The sequence below is a fragment of the Lolium rigidum genome, chromosome 3 (assembly GCF_022539505.1).
Source record: "Lolium rigidum isolate FL_2022 chromosome 3, APGP_CSIRO_Lrig_0.1, whole genome shotgun sequence".
In the NCBI taxonomy this organism is placed as follows: Eukaryota; Viridiplantae; Streptophyta; class Magnoliopsida; order Poales; family Poaceae; genus Lolium; species Lolium rigidum.
In genome coordinates, this window is record NC_061510.1 from 223,297,858 (window position 1) to 223,314,084 (window position 16,227).

The 16,227-nt window shown below is 49.6% G+C and overlaps 1 protein-coding gene across 1 annotated transcript; it reads right to left on the reverse strand.

The window, feature by feature from the left end:
- Window positions 1-1,375: 1,375 nt before the first annotated feature.
- On the reverse strand, window positions 1,376-5,646 carry LOC124696098 (ATP-dependent DNA helicase Q-like 1). The gene is made up of 10 exons (XM_047228874.1): window positions 5,538-5,646; window positions 3,843-4,228; window positions 3,352-3,612; window positions 3,099-3,262; window positions 2,863-2,959; window positions 2,718-2,761; window positions 2,518-2,632; window positions 2,082-2,435; window positions 1,773-1,997; window positions 1,376-1,684 (listed from the first exon to the last, which is right to left on the reverse strand). Exons 1-10 carry the CDS (start codon window positions 5,644-5,646, stop codon window positions 1,574-1,576), a joined length of 1,866 nt encoding a protein of 621 aa, XP_047084830.1. The 3' UTR covers window positions 1,376-1,573.
- Between the last annotated feature and the right edge of the window lie 10,581 nt (window positions 5,647-16,227).

Below are 16,227 nucleotides of genomic sequence, written 5' to 3' on the forward strand. Positions count from 1 at the left end.
CTTAGTTCATTTGCTTCTGGTTTCATATACTACTAATAGGTATCCGCTACAGGAAATCGGTCGTTTGGCAAGTGCCGGCGCCTTTGCCTCGTGTTCTGTATCAGGCATTCGACAAAGGGGTTGTATGTCGAGAGCCAGCGAAAAAAAAACTCCACAAAGAATTGTTACTCTGTAAAATAATGGAAATACACTTGGCAAAGATTTACCCCTCTCTGTATGTCAAGTACTAGAAAATGCATTACCTATGAAAGTTGTGTCATTGAGTACGCTGTTTGGGTAGTACTCTCCGGGTTCTCAATCAAATCAATCTCTATGCTTGCTTGGCCAAGAGAGCTTGATTGAACAACCACATGTCTCGAAATCCTATACCAACATGGGACTAAAGTCCCCCCCCCCCCCCGACTATGTAAAATTCTCAACTCTCGTCTGTGCTCCTTAGTTCATTTGCTTCTGGTTTCATATACTACTAATAGGTATCCGCTACAGGAAATCGGTCGTTTGGCAAGTGTCGGCGCCTTTGCCTCATGTTCTGTATCAGGCATTCGACAAAGGGGTTGTATGTCGAGAGCCAGCGAAAAAACACTCCACAAAGAATTGTTACTCTGCAAAATAATGGAAATACAGTTGGCAAAGATTTACTCCTCTCCGTATGCCAAGTACTAGAAAATGCATTACGTATGAAAGTTGTGTCATTGAGTACGCCGTTTGGGTAGTACTCTCCGGGTTCTCAAACAATCTCCATGCTTGCTTGGCCAAGAGAGCTTGATTGAACAACCACATGTCTCCAATCCTATACCAACATGGGACTAAAGTCCCCCCCCCCCCCATAGACTATGTAAAATTCTCAACTCTCATCTGTGCTCCTTAGTTCATTTGCTTTATAGGTCCATCTGGCTTAGGGAGCCGAAGGTACTTTATTTCAAAAACAATTTGATTGACCTGAAGGGATTGTTTAAACATCCTCTTGCACAACCTCCCGGCAAGAAGGCCAAACAAAATAGAGCATTTGTCCCAATTAATGCCAGTACCCTGGGAATAGAGTTAATGACCTGATGTCTCCGTGAACCTAAAGATTTCATGTGGATAATACTAATTCAGGAAGCTCTCCTAGTGTAACTCTACACATGTAGTAAAAGCAGATTCTTGTAGCTCAGGAAAATACCTGATGTTGATAGCTGCCTAGTACCATTAGAACTTTCCAAGGCGCTTAAGAAAACAAATAACTGAAAGATAAATAGATCCTATTACCAGGATGTAGGCTATCTGCTCTTCACATCTTCATATGACTAGGCTACAAGAATTCAAGTAACCAAACAAAGGCTTTAAGCATAACCATAAAAGGGTTATGTACTTTTATGCAGTGAAGAGTTGCTAGGCAAAATGTCGAGCATCCTACAATATGTGCAACATAACTCCTTTTTTTGTTTCGACCGTACGACCTAAATATTAAGTACAGAGATGGTGTGTATCTGAAAGTTTGTAGTGGATCTGCAGGAATACAACTAAGTACCCAAGCCATCATGGAGTTAAGATCAACACTTTGTTAGTGCGCACTGTAGAATGTTGAAGACCCTCAAGAAGCTTCCTTCAGGCAGTTATCACAGGGGCTAGGGCCATCTTTGCACCTTTGCCTGTTGTACTGCTCACCAAAATGACCCAGAAGAGTCTGCCTGCGACATTCAGTCTGGCAAAAGAAAAGAGAATTGTTCATTAACTGATCAATGCTGATGAAGTTTCTGCCACACTTCTAGACCTACAGTTAGCCGGATTACCTTCAGCTCGCAATATGCCTGCATTTTCTTTGCCTGAACCATGGCAGCCTTGAAGGTTTCGCTCCTGGCGTTACCTCCACTCCTCAGCATGCACACGATACGGCTGAAGTCTTTCTTCTGATAGAGCACCACACAATGCGCTGGAAGATCGTCTCTTCCAGCCCTCCCAGATTCCTGATAGTAACTCTCTATCGATTTCGACAGGGTGTTGTGTACAACAAAGCGCTGCGTGGTGAAATATCAGGTTGAAGGTCACAACTATCAAACAATGTCCTGAAGCATATGTCAGCATTGCCAGAAGATACGTACCACGTCAGGCTTGTCAATCCCCATGCCGAAGGCTATGGTAGCACATATGACTTTGACCTCCCCTTTGTGCCACTTTTCTTGGACACTGGTTCGTTGACGAGCCGCCAAGCCAGCATGGTAATGAGCACATTTTATCTTGTACTTCTCCCTCAAAAACTTGGCAGTGTCCGCACATTCATTCTTCGAGAGACAGTACACAATACCAGACATGTTCATGAAACGGTCTTTCAGGAGCTCACCCAGCTGCACCTGGGGGGTTCTTGTCTTACCAATGACCGTGTAGTTGAGGTTGAGTCTGTCAAAGCTTCTTGTAAGTACCAAAGCGTTTGGGATCCTCAAGGAACTGAGGACATCCTGCAGATTCCATAGAAAGAATTACAGTTAGTAGTTTCTGTTCCAAGCTGTAGTGTGGGAACAGGAAGGAGTGCTTTAGTACCTTACAGACAGCTTCAGTTGCTGTCGCAGTTAAAGCCATGATAGGGACTCTAGGGAAGTGCTGTTTGAGGCATCCTAGGCCTCGGTAGTCTGGACGGAAGTCATGTCCCCATTGACTGATATAAAAATAGTAGAAATAAGCAATATGATAGGAAAATATGCGTCTGGAAGAATATGACAAGATGCTGATTTAAGAATCACCTTACACAATGTGCTTCATCAATCACAAACCTCGCTAGCAATCCCTATAAAAAAAAACTAGTTTAGCATACATTTTCTCGGGGAATCAAAATAATACTACTGATGGAGGAAGTAGCATTTCAAAAATATAATATAAGACAGGTACCCTCTGGTGTAAGCCTCTGAGCATCTCCATAAAGGAATAGTTTCCAGCCAATCTTTCAGGTGTGACATATAAAAGTTTGAAGGAAGGTGTGCCATTTCTGCAACAAGATGAGAGCGAGGGTTACAAAAAAAAATGGCAGACCATTTCTTTAAGCCTTATACTGGAGAGTATATAGGAAACAGTATCATGTAATAAGGTAAACGAAAAGATTGAATGCGCTAGGGCATAGTGTTTACCTAAGCTGTTGGATAACTGCAGATGCCTGTGATGAAGTTTGCTGAGAATTCAGGAATGCTGCTTGTATCCCAAACCTGAAGGTTAAGGCAACCACCTGATCCTGAATAAGGGACAACAATGGACACACAACAAGAGTAACGCCCGGGTGCAATGTTGCAGGGAGCTGCAAAGGTATAAATCGAATGAAGTTTACAAATCTTGCCACCAAACAAGGTTAAAAGAACAATCCTGAACAAAACAGAATGTAATGACCTGATAGCACAAGCTTTTCCCACCACCTGTTGGCATAAGTACAAAACAGTCCCTGTTATCCAGTGCAGCACTGCAAGCTTCATACTGCAGGGGCCTAAAACTTTCATTGCCAAAGATGACAGCATTTGCAAAATTGATGTCATCTAGAGAAGATAACTGTTCATAGCTCAAAGTTTCTCTCTTTTGATGATATGCATTCGGCTGTCTCTCTCTGTTTGAAGTTGGAGTTGCTGATTCATGTCTCTTGGTTCCTTTGGTCACCTTCAAAATACAATTTCAAAACACATGACTGTAAGATCAGCAGCAGGATTAAAAAATCAAAACCCTCTCTACTTGTGTGGACACATATAGCATGTGTACTGTACCCTACGTGTGAAGACACGATCACCTTATGTTATAGTAGTATTTTCACTACTAAAAATGTCGTCATGTGCAAAGTAGAAATGGAGATGGAAAAGATCAGTACTAGAAAATCAGAATAATTGGCTTACAGTAGATTTTGTCGAGCTTCTGGTTTGCGCTTTCGAGTTACTGGATTGTGCCTTCTTCTGGATACCAAAAGAATTATCACAGTGGGTGTCTTTTTCATCAAGTATGTCAAAATCTGAATCATCCGAGGAAAAGCTCGAAGGTTTTAAAGCGTTTCGAGTCTGTTGACTGGAGGAATCTGCCCTTTTGAACAAAGGGGCATTCCCAACAACTCCTCCTTTTTCGTTCGTTACATCCTTCATCATCATTTCATTCAAATTGCCACAAGCTTCGGTCTCTATTGCGTTTAGGTCATCCCAGTCATCGGTAACTTGTGTTGCATCAGCCAATGCAGCAATGAAATCATCACCACAGTTCTCCACAGTAATAAAACCTTGGCCACCCTCTCCTGCCCCACAACGATAAATTATCACCCAAGTGACAAATCAAATCCGAATGTGATGGCAATTAAACTTGTGACATTCATAGGACCAACCAGTAAGTAAACCCCAAAACTACATCAAAGCAAAAGCAAATCATAACGTGTGATCTATGGATGGTAGAATGCATCCAAAAGCATCAGAAACCTCAGTATTAGATACTTTATAATTCGATAGGAAATTCTGCTGAAAACTAAACATTTATTTCGGCATACTGAGCACATTTCGTTGGCTTATGTTGCAGAAATGGGCACAGGTACCATATAAATGTTATTTTCGGATGTGCATGTATCAGAACCTCTGCTCATTCTGTTAGTGTAACAGAGTTTTGTACAACTAGGAAAAACACCCAAACACTGGCCGCTTAAATGGCCAGCGCAGCACCCTAATCAGTAGTCAGTACCATAGGTATGTACTGTGCAGTTACAACCAATGGATTATATTCAACACCTTCCATATCACACAGCTAACTATCCAAATGCGCAATACGACTGATCATTATTATCAGAATGCAATCCTGCATTATTGTCAACACATGTCAAACCAACAGAACAGCTAATAAAATGTCCACATATTCAAGATAAACCTCAGTAGTAGATACTTGATAATTTGATATGAAATGCTGCTGAAAACTAAATATTTGGCTCGGCACACTGAGCGGATTTCATTGGCTTATGTTGCAGAAATGGGCAGGAGTAACATATAAATGTTTATTCTCGAATTTTCAGGCATCAGAAGCTCTGCTCATTCTGTTAGAGTGGGAAGTTAAACAGAGTTTTGTACAACGAGAAAAACACTCAAACAGAGGCCACTAAAATGGCCAACGCAGCACCCTACTTACAAAGAATGGGTTTGATTCGACACCTCCCACATCACAAAGCTACCTATCCAGATACTCAAAAATCAAAATGACCGATCACTGTTATCAGAATGCAGTCCTCCAGTATTGTCAACGCAGGTCAAACCAACAGAACAGCCAATAAAATTTCCACATATTTGAGATAAATCCCTCAGTCATAAACTGATTTTTTTCATGCATAGCTGAGAAGTTGATTGTATTCCTAACGCAGAGGCGCAACAATCCTAGCACCACAACCAAACCACCCCCAAATTAAATTGTCCGTACTTGGGCCGGGCGTCTCTCCCCTACGATTGTTACAGTTGAACTCCTCATACCGATCAAATCCCGAGGCGGGTCCCACGAAAACAAAACCCGCCGCAGCCACTCCGCCGTCGGAGCTCGAAGGAAGGTAGGAGGGGGTAAGGCGGCGGAGGTACCGTAGAGGTTGACGATGCGGGCGAGGCAGTCGGCGGCAATAACACGGTCGAAGCCGTAGTCGACGGCCAGGTCCAGGAGCCGCTCCTTCTCCCTCTGATGCCCCGCCATCTCCGGCACGCGAGCACGCCTCCGCCGCACGCGAACGCCGGCAGGAATGGAAACCCTAGCCTAGCGCCGGCGAGGGGGGGAAATCGCGGGAAAGAGCTGCGGTACGCGCCGTCTCCTCATTCTTTCGCGGGAGTTATTTTGGTCTGCTTAGCTGGGCCGAGCCATGATTTGGGCCCTGGGTTTAGAAAAGGCTGGGCTTGAGAGAATGACTGGGAGCCAGACCAATACTAGCAGAAAAAAACCATTAGGCCCAGCTAAAATTATGTTTAAAAGGTTGTATTATAATGATACGGAGTACAATGAATGTAGACAAACACAGTTGTGTGAAATGGTCAAAAAAATCTCTGATATGTCAAGACTGACGAATCCAGCCCGAAAAACAAAATATGAATAGAGCAGAGACGATGAAGGAGAGATTAGCAATTTCCGAGCACGGAGGAGGATGGACCGAAGGATCCACCACGGCATGACATGCTGTGTTTTTATTTTTCTTGGCAAACAGGCATGTAGTGCTGGTTTTGTACTCTTGTTGCACTTGCACAGTGAATTATAGTACAGCCCAGATGAGGGACACCACTCTTCACGTGCGGCTGCTGACCTTTTGCATGGTTGCACACTTGTAGTTGCTGCGTCGTGCCATCGTGGTACTAATATTTTACTCCGTCCATCATGTGCGTTTGTTTTGCATGACTAAAGAAAGAATCTACATTATGTTTTTTGGTTGTAAGAAGTGGAAATACTTAGATCTTTTGCTTTTGCTATCCCATTTCATGGAGTGTGGGCACGGGCATCTCCAACGCCACGATCCATTTAGAATCCGATCATGTTTGCTAACATGGGACACGGTCCAGCGAATTGACATATTTTTATGGTTGTGTACGTGTGATTTTCCTTACTGCTCCCACTTCCTTCTGGTAGATCCGTCGACCGGAGATGGCGGCGCTCGTACATCGTTCGCTCCTTGTGGGCACCATCCTTCGAGATGTTAAGCATCGAAGGGACAGTTAGGTGCAGGGCTCCGTGTGATGGTTTTGTTGGTACAAGACCTTGTTAGTCGACTTCTTGTTTATGTCGTGTTCGACTCGGGTTCCGGTTGGACTCCCATGTTGCGAACTCGAAGCTGATGAGCTTTGTGTCACACGCAGAGACGATGACATGTGTAGGTAAGTTTGGTGGTGCGTGGTTCCTACACATTTCCTCTTCGGACATTGTCTTCGGAATCGAAGTGCGCGAAGTGTCATCTGTTTGGCATGGGCCTACATATGGGCCCATTACAGCGAGATCTTCTTGGGTGGGGGGGGGGGGTTGATGAAGATGATGTCGGTGGGAAACCTACGACGACAGCTCTTGTCCAATGGCGTTCGTGTGGTTTGTGTTGGGTAGGCAGGGTGCTTATGCGTGGGTGATTCTACCGGTTTTTGGCCAGTTTCCCGCAAATAAACCGGTCTACTCTCTTCTCCTTAATTAGTGAAAATGAGAAGTTTTCCGTCTCGTTGCAAACAAAAAGAATATTTAGATATGTTGCTCTTCTTATCCCCTTTCATTTTAAATTGGAGCGTGGTTCTCCTCTTTCATCTCTCTCTTCAGCTACAATATTTTTAGAGTCTCTTCCAAAGCTCCGGCCCAAACCAAAGCCTCTCTCGCCGGCGTTGCTAGCAAGAGATGGTGAACGGGAGGTGCCGGTCTTAGTAGTGTAGATAGTAGGGTTTGGCTTGGTCCCGTAGTGGTGTCTTGGAGTAGGTCGCTGGATCCTTCAGGTTAGATCTAGCGCATCATGGCAGTTGTGTTCTTCGTTGTTCAGTTCCGGTGGCAGGAGCTGTTGCATGCGGGGAACATGGAGCCGGGCATCTCCGCAAATAAGACCTCGTTGAGATTCTCTGTTCTGGCGTGTTGGCGCGGCACTAGATGGTGGTTGCTGGCGTTCTCCGATGTGCTTCCAAGGAGGAAGACGGAGGAGAAGTGTTCCAGCACAGGCTCCACGGGTTCCTTCAATAAGTGCGTCCACCTCCAAGCTAGTTTCCTCTGTGCTCTTCTCACTCTCTTTGTCGGTCGTGGTGGCGAGGGGAGAGAAAGGAGAGCATGGCAGTCGCTGGCATCAAGAGGTGGTGGAGAAATGGTGAAGCTGCTACTTGTGGAGCTTATCAGTGACAGTAAGATCGAGCCGAAGTTACTTTTGGCCAAGGAGAAGGCCGCTCTGCGCTCCGGTGTTCCATGTGCCAGAGTATTTTTGTCCTCCAGGCCATCGAGCCTTTACGGAGGATCTACCTGGACCTCGGTGCGGCGCAGCACACCAGCCCGGCCCCAAGTGGCCTAGTCCCCTGCGGCAAGGAGGGTGGCCGCTTCTGCAGGTCCAAGATCGTCAGCGGTGGAGAAGAAAGACCTGATCGCGTTCTTCCATTTATTTCCATGCTCCTTTTTGTAAAAAAAAAACTGAGGGCTTGTTGCCTTCTCTGTTAAAAACAAAGAGTAATAAAAATCAGAGGATTCACCGTTGCACGTACTGCATGCAAAATATAAAATGCTACTTGTCGAAAATAAAACTGGGTGAAATATGGAGACAATTTGCAAATAGGAGGCAGGGCATAAATACTTACTTGGCAGCGAAGTGCGCTGCGCTGAGTTGAGGCGCACGCAGACAGTGATGATCCTAGAGAAACTGCATCTCCAGCGGCGCGACGCATTTTAATGTCCGTTATCGTCCGTTTGCGTCGAGCTGCGGACGCTAAAATGACCGTTTTTTATTCGTGCGTCTGTTTGCGTCTGGGGTCTGCTCCAGCAGGGCGACGTATTAAATTTTTTCTTCTTTTTTTTCCCCTCTTCTCCATTAATTAAACATAGTTTCAAATATTACATTTTGAAACATGATTTTACACAAACTAACACATAGTTAGGAACATGGTTTACACAAACTAACACATAGTTTGAACCATGGTCAACACAAATATAATTTTTTTTTTTAAAGAAGCCAGTTGTGTTGATTTCCGTATGTTCGTTGCCACGAAAGAACATTCGAGGGCACTCCCAATCACCCAAACTGGAAAATCCAGCGGGAGGAAATGGTGCCCTTGTTGGTTCTACCGATGAGGCGAACATCCAGAAACCTCGACTACTGGCTTCGTCTGGCCCGTAGCCAGTTTCGCTGCAAAGAAAGAACACTCGACGTTCTAACTATCGGTGTCGGAGCCGGAGTCGTCGGTGTGGTAGTGTCGGCAGGCTGTGCCGTCGAACACCTTGACGATCATCTCGTCGTCTCCATCGTAGAGGAAGGTGAGCTGGCAGCCGGGCTCGAGCGCGAGGTCACGGGCGAACTTGTCCCACCCCCGTGTGCAGGTACATCTTGCCCTGCCCGTCGAACAGGACCTCCACGGTCCGGCGGCCGGCGTGCTGCCGCCGGCCTCCCGTAGCTGGCAATCGCGCCGGCCGACGCCGTCGACGAACTCGGTGAACTTGTCTGGTAGCCGCTTGATGGCGAGTGGGTCGTCGTCGATGCGGAGGAGGAACTCGAAGCAACGCTCCTCCTGCGAGGACGAGGAGGGCGCAGGCGACGGCGAGCGTGGGGTCGTAGCTGCTCCATCACGGCGACCCCTGCCCCGGCCACGGGGGCGCACAGGGCCGCGGCCTCGACCGCCTCGCCGGCCACCAGGACCGGCCATGGATTTCCTCGCGGGCTTGGTCGCGTCGCAGGAACACCTAGGCGGCGCTACGGTCGAGCTTTGTGGCGGCTAGGATTTCTTTGGAGGAGTGGATGAGGAAAAAGAACGCGCGCCCCTTTATATAGGCCAGCGGCATGCGGTGGCCGCGGGACGCGTGGCGTCGCCATTAACGTGATTGACGGAGGTGGGCGGCCGCTCGGCAGCCGAGGCATCGTCGCCATTAACGTGGCGCAGAGTGCCAAAGAGACGCAGCGGCGCAATCGCTGGCGCGTTTGAGAAGACGCATCGACACAGGGTCGCTGCCAGGCGGGCCCGACGAAACGTCCGCCAGACGCGAGCAGACGTTTCCGGACGTCCGCAAAGACGCATCCGAGGCGCATATTTGGGTCAGGTTTGCGTCTCCGCGGACGACCCGGTCACTTTGTGTCGACCCGCTGGAAGTGGTGCCAGAGCATTTCCGGTCACGGCGGACAAAATCGGTCGCTGACCGTCCGTTTACGTCGCGCCGCTGGAGATGCCCTAAAGAAAAAGAAAAAAGAGTAGGACAGCGTGCGTGTACGTAGGCGTGCATGCAGCTATGGGTGTACGAGTGGCTATAGGGTGACTGTGCGGAAGGCAGGACGCAGTGAAGTGGTAGAGAGCGCACATCGCCTGGGCGCCTGCGACCGTGTGCGACTGTGTGCGTGCACGGGGAAACGAAACGAAACGGGCAGCCTGCTGTGCTGCTACACGTACCGTGCCGTCACACTCTCTCCCGTCCATGTCTATCCCTGGGAGCCTCACCTCGTCTCACGTCCATCGGGACTAGCAAAGTAGTAACATTAACTTAACTTGTGGGGCCCCCAGGACAAGGAGCAGCAGTAGTGTGCGGCGGAAGGAGGCAGTGAGTGAAGTCACGCACGCACGCAGCTGACACACCACGTAGTAGCTGCTGTGCTCTACTTGTGTACTCACGCACGGTAGAGGAGTGAGCATCCTAGCCACGTACGGTAGGTTGCATCACCCACGCACGCAACGCAACGCAACGCAACTGTGCATCGCATCACCCGTACGATGCCCCACGGACGGCTGTCGGCACCGTCCCACGCCCACGGACTTGCACGTTGCACGGCTGCCCCGGCCCCGACCCCGCCTGTCATCGACACCTCATTAATCAAGCTTTCGCCTAGGCTTGGCCGCTTGGGCTTGCATGCCACGTCCCACGTGCAGGTAGATTCTACCCACACACACATCTTTTTCCGCTACGAGCGAGCGCAAGATTGGGTTGTTTGCTGCAATACGAACACAGACACGATTTTGGGATTAAAATACGTCTACGTACATATTACTCGCGTCCACAATTTCTCCTTCAGCGGCCTGTCTGCTAGTGGCACAACTCGCTCTCCCGTCACTCGGCCATGAATTATCATCGGTGCCGCTTGCCAGGCCTTAACCTGCAATGGAAAAAGCCATCGGCGCCATGGTCCTCGTTCCTAATCCTACCGCCCCCACTGTTAGATATATATTTATCTATTGTAGTTTCCTTACGTGTTAGGGGGTTTTCTGCATATGTGCACCTATACATGTATTATATATTGTGGTCTCTGACCCCCTGGTAATACAACAACCATATTGTTCTAACATGGTATCAGAGCAAAAATTGGTCCTCCTCCTCTAATCCGTACGGCCGACGTTCAAGCTTGTTCTGGCCGATCCAGTTTCTCTCTCCCTGGCTCCCGATCTCTCCCCTGCTGCTCATCTCTCCCGATCCGCCCGACGCCCCGGCCGATCTCCGCTCCGCCCGATCCGCCCGACCCGACGCCCCGGCCGATCTCCGCCCGCATGCGGCCGCCCGCCTGCTCCCGATCCGCGCGTCCCGCGGCCGTCCGCCAGGCTTCGCCCGCGTCAGGCTTCGCCCGGTTTTCCCCCCGTCACCAGGATCCCATCGCCAATCTTCCGATCAGGATCCCGTTGCTAATCTCCCTGACCCGCTTGGCTCTGCTTGCTCGTGATCCTGCGCCGGCCCTCTTCTTTCCGCGCCGGCCATCTTCGTCTTTGGGGTGTGCTTTCTGGCGAGGTCTCCTGTCCGCCGCGCCATGTTGCTCCTACGGTGCCTGTTGCACCGCCACCTGTTGCCCTTGCCCCTGATGCTACTCAGGCGGATAAGGATGCAGCCAAGAGTGCCGATGACACCTGCTCCGGCTGATTATGACCGGAAGGTTCAGGACCACTCTACTCTCGTTGCGACTTACCTAGGCAGGATCCGACCGAGTACACTCGGTGGATTGATGAGGATGCTCGTGCTCGCCGCCGTTCTTACCTCCGGTGTTCCGCCTTAGTATGCCTGCCGAGTTTATGGGTCTTCCCACCGCCGCCGCTCGCTGGGCTTTTCTTCGTCGGCGCTATTAGCCGTCCGGTGATGCTCTCTACCTGTCTCGTGGTCCGCCGGAGCATGCCCTTCGGCGAGGTGATTCTACTATTGATGAGTTCTACACTCGGAGTGCCGCTATTTGGCGTCGCCTTGATTCTCTCCGTATAGCCGTGTGTGCCACCTGTCCCTCGTTCGTATGACCGTGCGCGCGGATCCGGAGTTTCGCCGCGTTTTTGAGTTCTTGTCGCGGCTCCGTAAGGAGTTTGAGCCGCGCCGGGCCCGCCTGCTTGCCCGTGGTCGTGTTCCGCTCTCCGAGGTCCTTGCCTGAGCTTCGTGCCGAGGAGACTCTTCTTCGTGGTGCTCGGTCTTCTTGAGGTTCCCTCTGTTCTTGCTGCTCGTGGCCCTCCTCGTGCCGTCCGCTCGTGGACCTCCTATGCCGCCGACTTCGTTGAGGCCTCCGACACGGCCGATACTTCCTACTCCTCCATTCCGGGGTCGGCGTCGGCCCCGGCAGCCTCGTGGTTCGACGTCACCTCCTTGCACCTACCGTGCGCGAGCCCGGCCACACTATCTCTACTTGCCGGCGAGAGGATCCTAGCTTACGCCCGCCGCATCTTACTCGTCGTCGGATGGTTCTTTAGGATCTTCTCGTCGTTGCGCTATCCGATCGGGACATTATTTGTGGTCTTCGTGGTCCGCTCGCCGGTACGGGCTCTTCCTCGACGGGTACTGCCGGTTCCGTACCCGGCTCTTCCGGCACCGCGCGACCACCTTCTTCCACACGGTCGGTACGTCATCCCCGTGGTATCTAGATTCTCGGAGCTTCTTTTCATATGACCTCTCGCGTCTTCTATTCTTTTCGCTCTTCGCTCTCTTGTTTCGCCCTGTTCGTGTTATCACGGCCGATGGTACCTCTCTCCCGTTTCCAGCCGAGGCACCCTTTCTACTACCTCTTTCTTTGTTCCCGATGTTTCCCATGTTCCTAGTCTTAAGATGAACCTCGTTTTCCGCTAGTCGGCTCATCGATTCGGTTGTCGCGTCATTCTTGACGCCGATTCTTGTGTCTGTTCGGGACCGCCGTACACAGGCCCTGGTTGGAGCTGGCCCTCGCAACCTTGAGTCCCCGGGGCTCTGGGAGTTAGACAGGCTTCGCGTTCCTTCTCCTGCCACTTCATCTGTCAGTTCTCCTACGGTTGCTGCTTCTTTCACTAGATCTTTTCAGCAGTGGCATCATCGGCTGGGTCACCTCTATGGCTCCCGTTTATCGTCATTAGTTCGTCGTGGTCTTCTGGGGTCTGTCTCAGGAGATGTGTCTTTGCATTCGTGTCAGGGTTGTAGGCTAGGCAAACAGATTCAGCTTCCCTGTCCTACTAGTGCGTTTGTATCTCAGAGACCTTTTGATTTAGTGCATTCGGATGTTTGGGGTCCGGCTCCCTTCCCTTCGAAAGGGGGTCATCGATACTATATTTTGTTTATTGATGATTTTTCGCGATACACCTGGTTGGTTCTTATGCACTCTCGCAGCGAGGTGCTTTCTATTTATCGGCGTTTTGCGGCCATGGTTCGTACTCGGTATTCCACGCCTATTCGTGTGTTTCGTGCTCGACTCGCCGGAGAGTATATCTCCCGGCACACCGCGTGGTGTTCTTGCTGAGCAGGGCACTCTTGCCCAGTTCTCATGTCCCGGCGCCCATGCTCAAAATGGTGTCGCCGAGCGTAAGCATCTTCATATTCTTGAGACTACCCGTGCTATGATGATTGCTTCTTCTCTTCCGCCACATTTCTGGGCTAAGGCTGTCGCTACGTCGACTTACCTCATTAACATTCAGCCTTCTGCTGCCTTTCAAGGTGGCATTCCTCTCGAGCGTCTTTCTGATTGCTCTCCAGATTACTCGACACTTCGTTTATTTGGTTGCGTTTGCTATGTTCTTCTCCCTCCTCGCGATCGCACCAAGCTGACCGCTCAGTCTGTTGAGTTTGTTTTTCTCGGATACAGTGATGAGCATAAGGGCTATCGCTGTTGGGACCCCGTTGGTCGTCGGATGTGCATCTCTCGTGATGTCACGTTTGATGAGACGCGTCCCTTCTATCCTCGTCCCACCTCGGGTACTTACCCGGTGGATGATATCTCTTTTCTTATTTTTCCGGATGCACCCTCTGCTATCCCGTCTCCTCCACTCCTAGTCCTGATGCGCCTCCTTCGGCGCCATCCTCTCCTCCGTCTAGTCCACCTAGTACTCCTCGTTCTCCGGTTTCGGATCCTTCTGATGTTGTCCCTTCTTCCTCTTCTTCTGATGAGTTGTCCTCCGCTGATGACCTTCCCCCTTCACGGCATGTTCATCAGCGTCGTGCTCCAGCTCGTTACTCTCCTAGTCATTATGGTCTTTCTGTCGTTTCCGAGCCGACTTCTTATCGGGATGCCGAGCGTCATCCTGAATGGCAGCTTGCCATGGCTGAGGAGATCGCTGCGCTTGAGCGCACTAGCACTTGGGATCTTGTTTCTCCCCCTTCTGGTGTTCGTCCTATCACGTGTAAGTGGGTCTATAAAATTAAGACTCGCTCTGATGGATCTATTGAGCGCTATAAAGCGCGTCTTGTGGCTCGTGGCTTTCAGCAGGAGCATGGCCGTGACTATGATGAGACTTTTGCCCCTGTGGCTCATATGACTACTGTGCATACCCTTCTTGCTGTTACTTATGTTCGCCGCTGGTCTGTCTCCCAGCTTGATGTTCAGAATGCTTTTCTTAATGGCGAGTTGAGTGAGGAGGTTTACATGCAGCCTCCTCCTAGGTATTATGTTCCCGATGGGATGGTTTGTCATCTTCGACGTTCTCTCTATGGTCTCAAACAGGCCCCTCGTTCCTGGTTTGAGCGCTTCGCCTCTGTGGTGACTGCTGCTGGTTTCTCTCCTAGTCTTCATGATCCCGCACTTTTCGTTCACACTTCTCCTCGTGGACGTACTCTTCTTCTTCTCTATGTTGATGATATGATCATTCCGGTGATGATCCCGAGTATATTGCCTTCATCAAGGCTCGTCTTCGCGATCGGTTTCTTATGACTGATCTTGGTCCTCTTCGCTATTTTCTTGGCATTGAGGTTTCCTCCATTTCGATGGCTTTTCTATCTCTCGGGAAAAGTACATTCGGGATCTTCTTGCTCGTCGTTGCTCTTGGGGATGAGCGCACGGTCGATACTCCTATGGAGCTTAATGTTAAGCTTCGTCCTACCGATGGTGATCCTCTTCCCGATCCCACCCGTTATCGCCATCTTGTTGGGAGTCTTGTTTATCTTGCTTGTCACTCGTCCCGATATTTCTTATCATGTTCATATTCGAGTCGGCTTGTCTCGGCTCCTACCACTGTTCACTATAGTCATCTCCTCCGTGTTCTTCGTTATCTTCGTGGTACGATCACTCGTCGCCTTTTCTTTCCCCGTTCCAGCTCTCTCCAGCTCCAGTGCTATTCGAATGCTACATGGGCGAGTGATCCTACAGATCGTCGTTCGCTTTCTGCTTACTGTGTGTTTCTTGGTGGTTCGCTTGTTGCTTGGAAGATGAAGAAACAAGTCGCAGTTTCCCGTTCGAGTGTTGAGGCTGAGTTGCGGGCTATGGCTTTGTTGATTGCTGAGGTGACTTAGTTACGGTGGTTGCTTGCAGATTTTGGGGTCTCTGTTACGACACCCACTCCACTTTTGTCCGACGATACGAGTGCTATCAGTATTGCACGTGATCCGGTCAAGCATGAGCTGACCAAGCCTATCGGTGTTGATGCTTTTTTACACACGTGCACATGTACAGGATGATGTTGTTGCGGTTCATTATGTGCCTTCAGATTTGCAGTTGGCGTATTTCTTTATGAAGGCACAGACTCGAGCGCAGCATGATTTCTTACTCTCCAAACTCAGTGTTGTGGATCCACCATGAGTTTGAGGGGGGTGTTAGATGTATATATTTGTCTATTGTAGTTTCCCCATATGTTAGGGGGCTTTCTGCATATGTGCACCTGTACATGTACTATATATTGTGGCCTTTGGCCCCCTGGTAATACAACAAGCATATTATCCTAACACCCACCACCCCCCACCGCCACCGGCCGCAAGGGAAAGTTCAAGGCACCAAAGAAAGAATTGACGCCGAAGGAGAGGGCAATTCAGATCAAGAACTGCAGTGCTCGGCGGCAGTCGTCGTGCCCGCATCCAAGAAAAAAAACCGAGCTCCTCCTTGCCTTGCAGGCCAAGGCTAAAGCTGAAATACTCTTCTCAAGATACGCTTTCGCCCCGCTATATTAATATAGCAACCAACCGATACAAGATAGCAACCACCACTGCCCGCTGGGACAAACAACACATCAAGCCCAAAAGAAAGAAGAGAGAAAATATAAAAGAAACTAATGTCGACACCGATAGATTGACGAAAACAAAGATAGCTCACAATCGTTGCGCCCTCTAGGAAGTCCCACCGCTTCCTAGCACATCGAGTCATCGCATACGAAGCAACACCTTCAACAAGAAAGCGACGATGTCGTCGCTACTGCCCGGACTCGTCCTAGGGTTTCCCCCCGTATGTGGGGAGGATAGGGT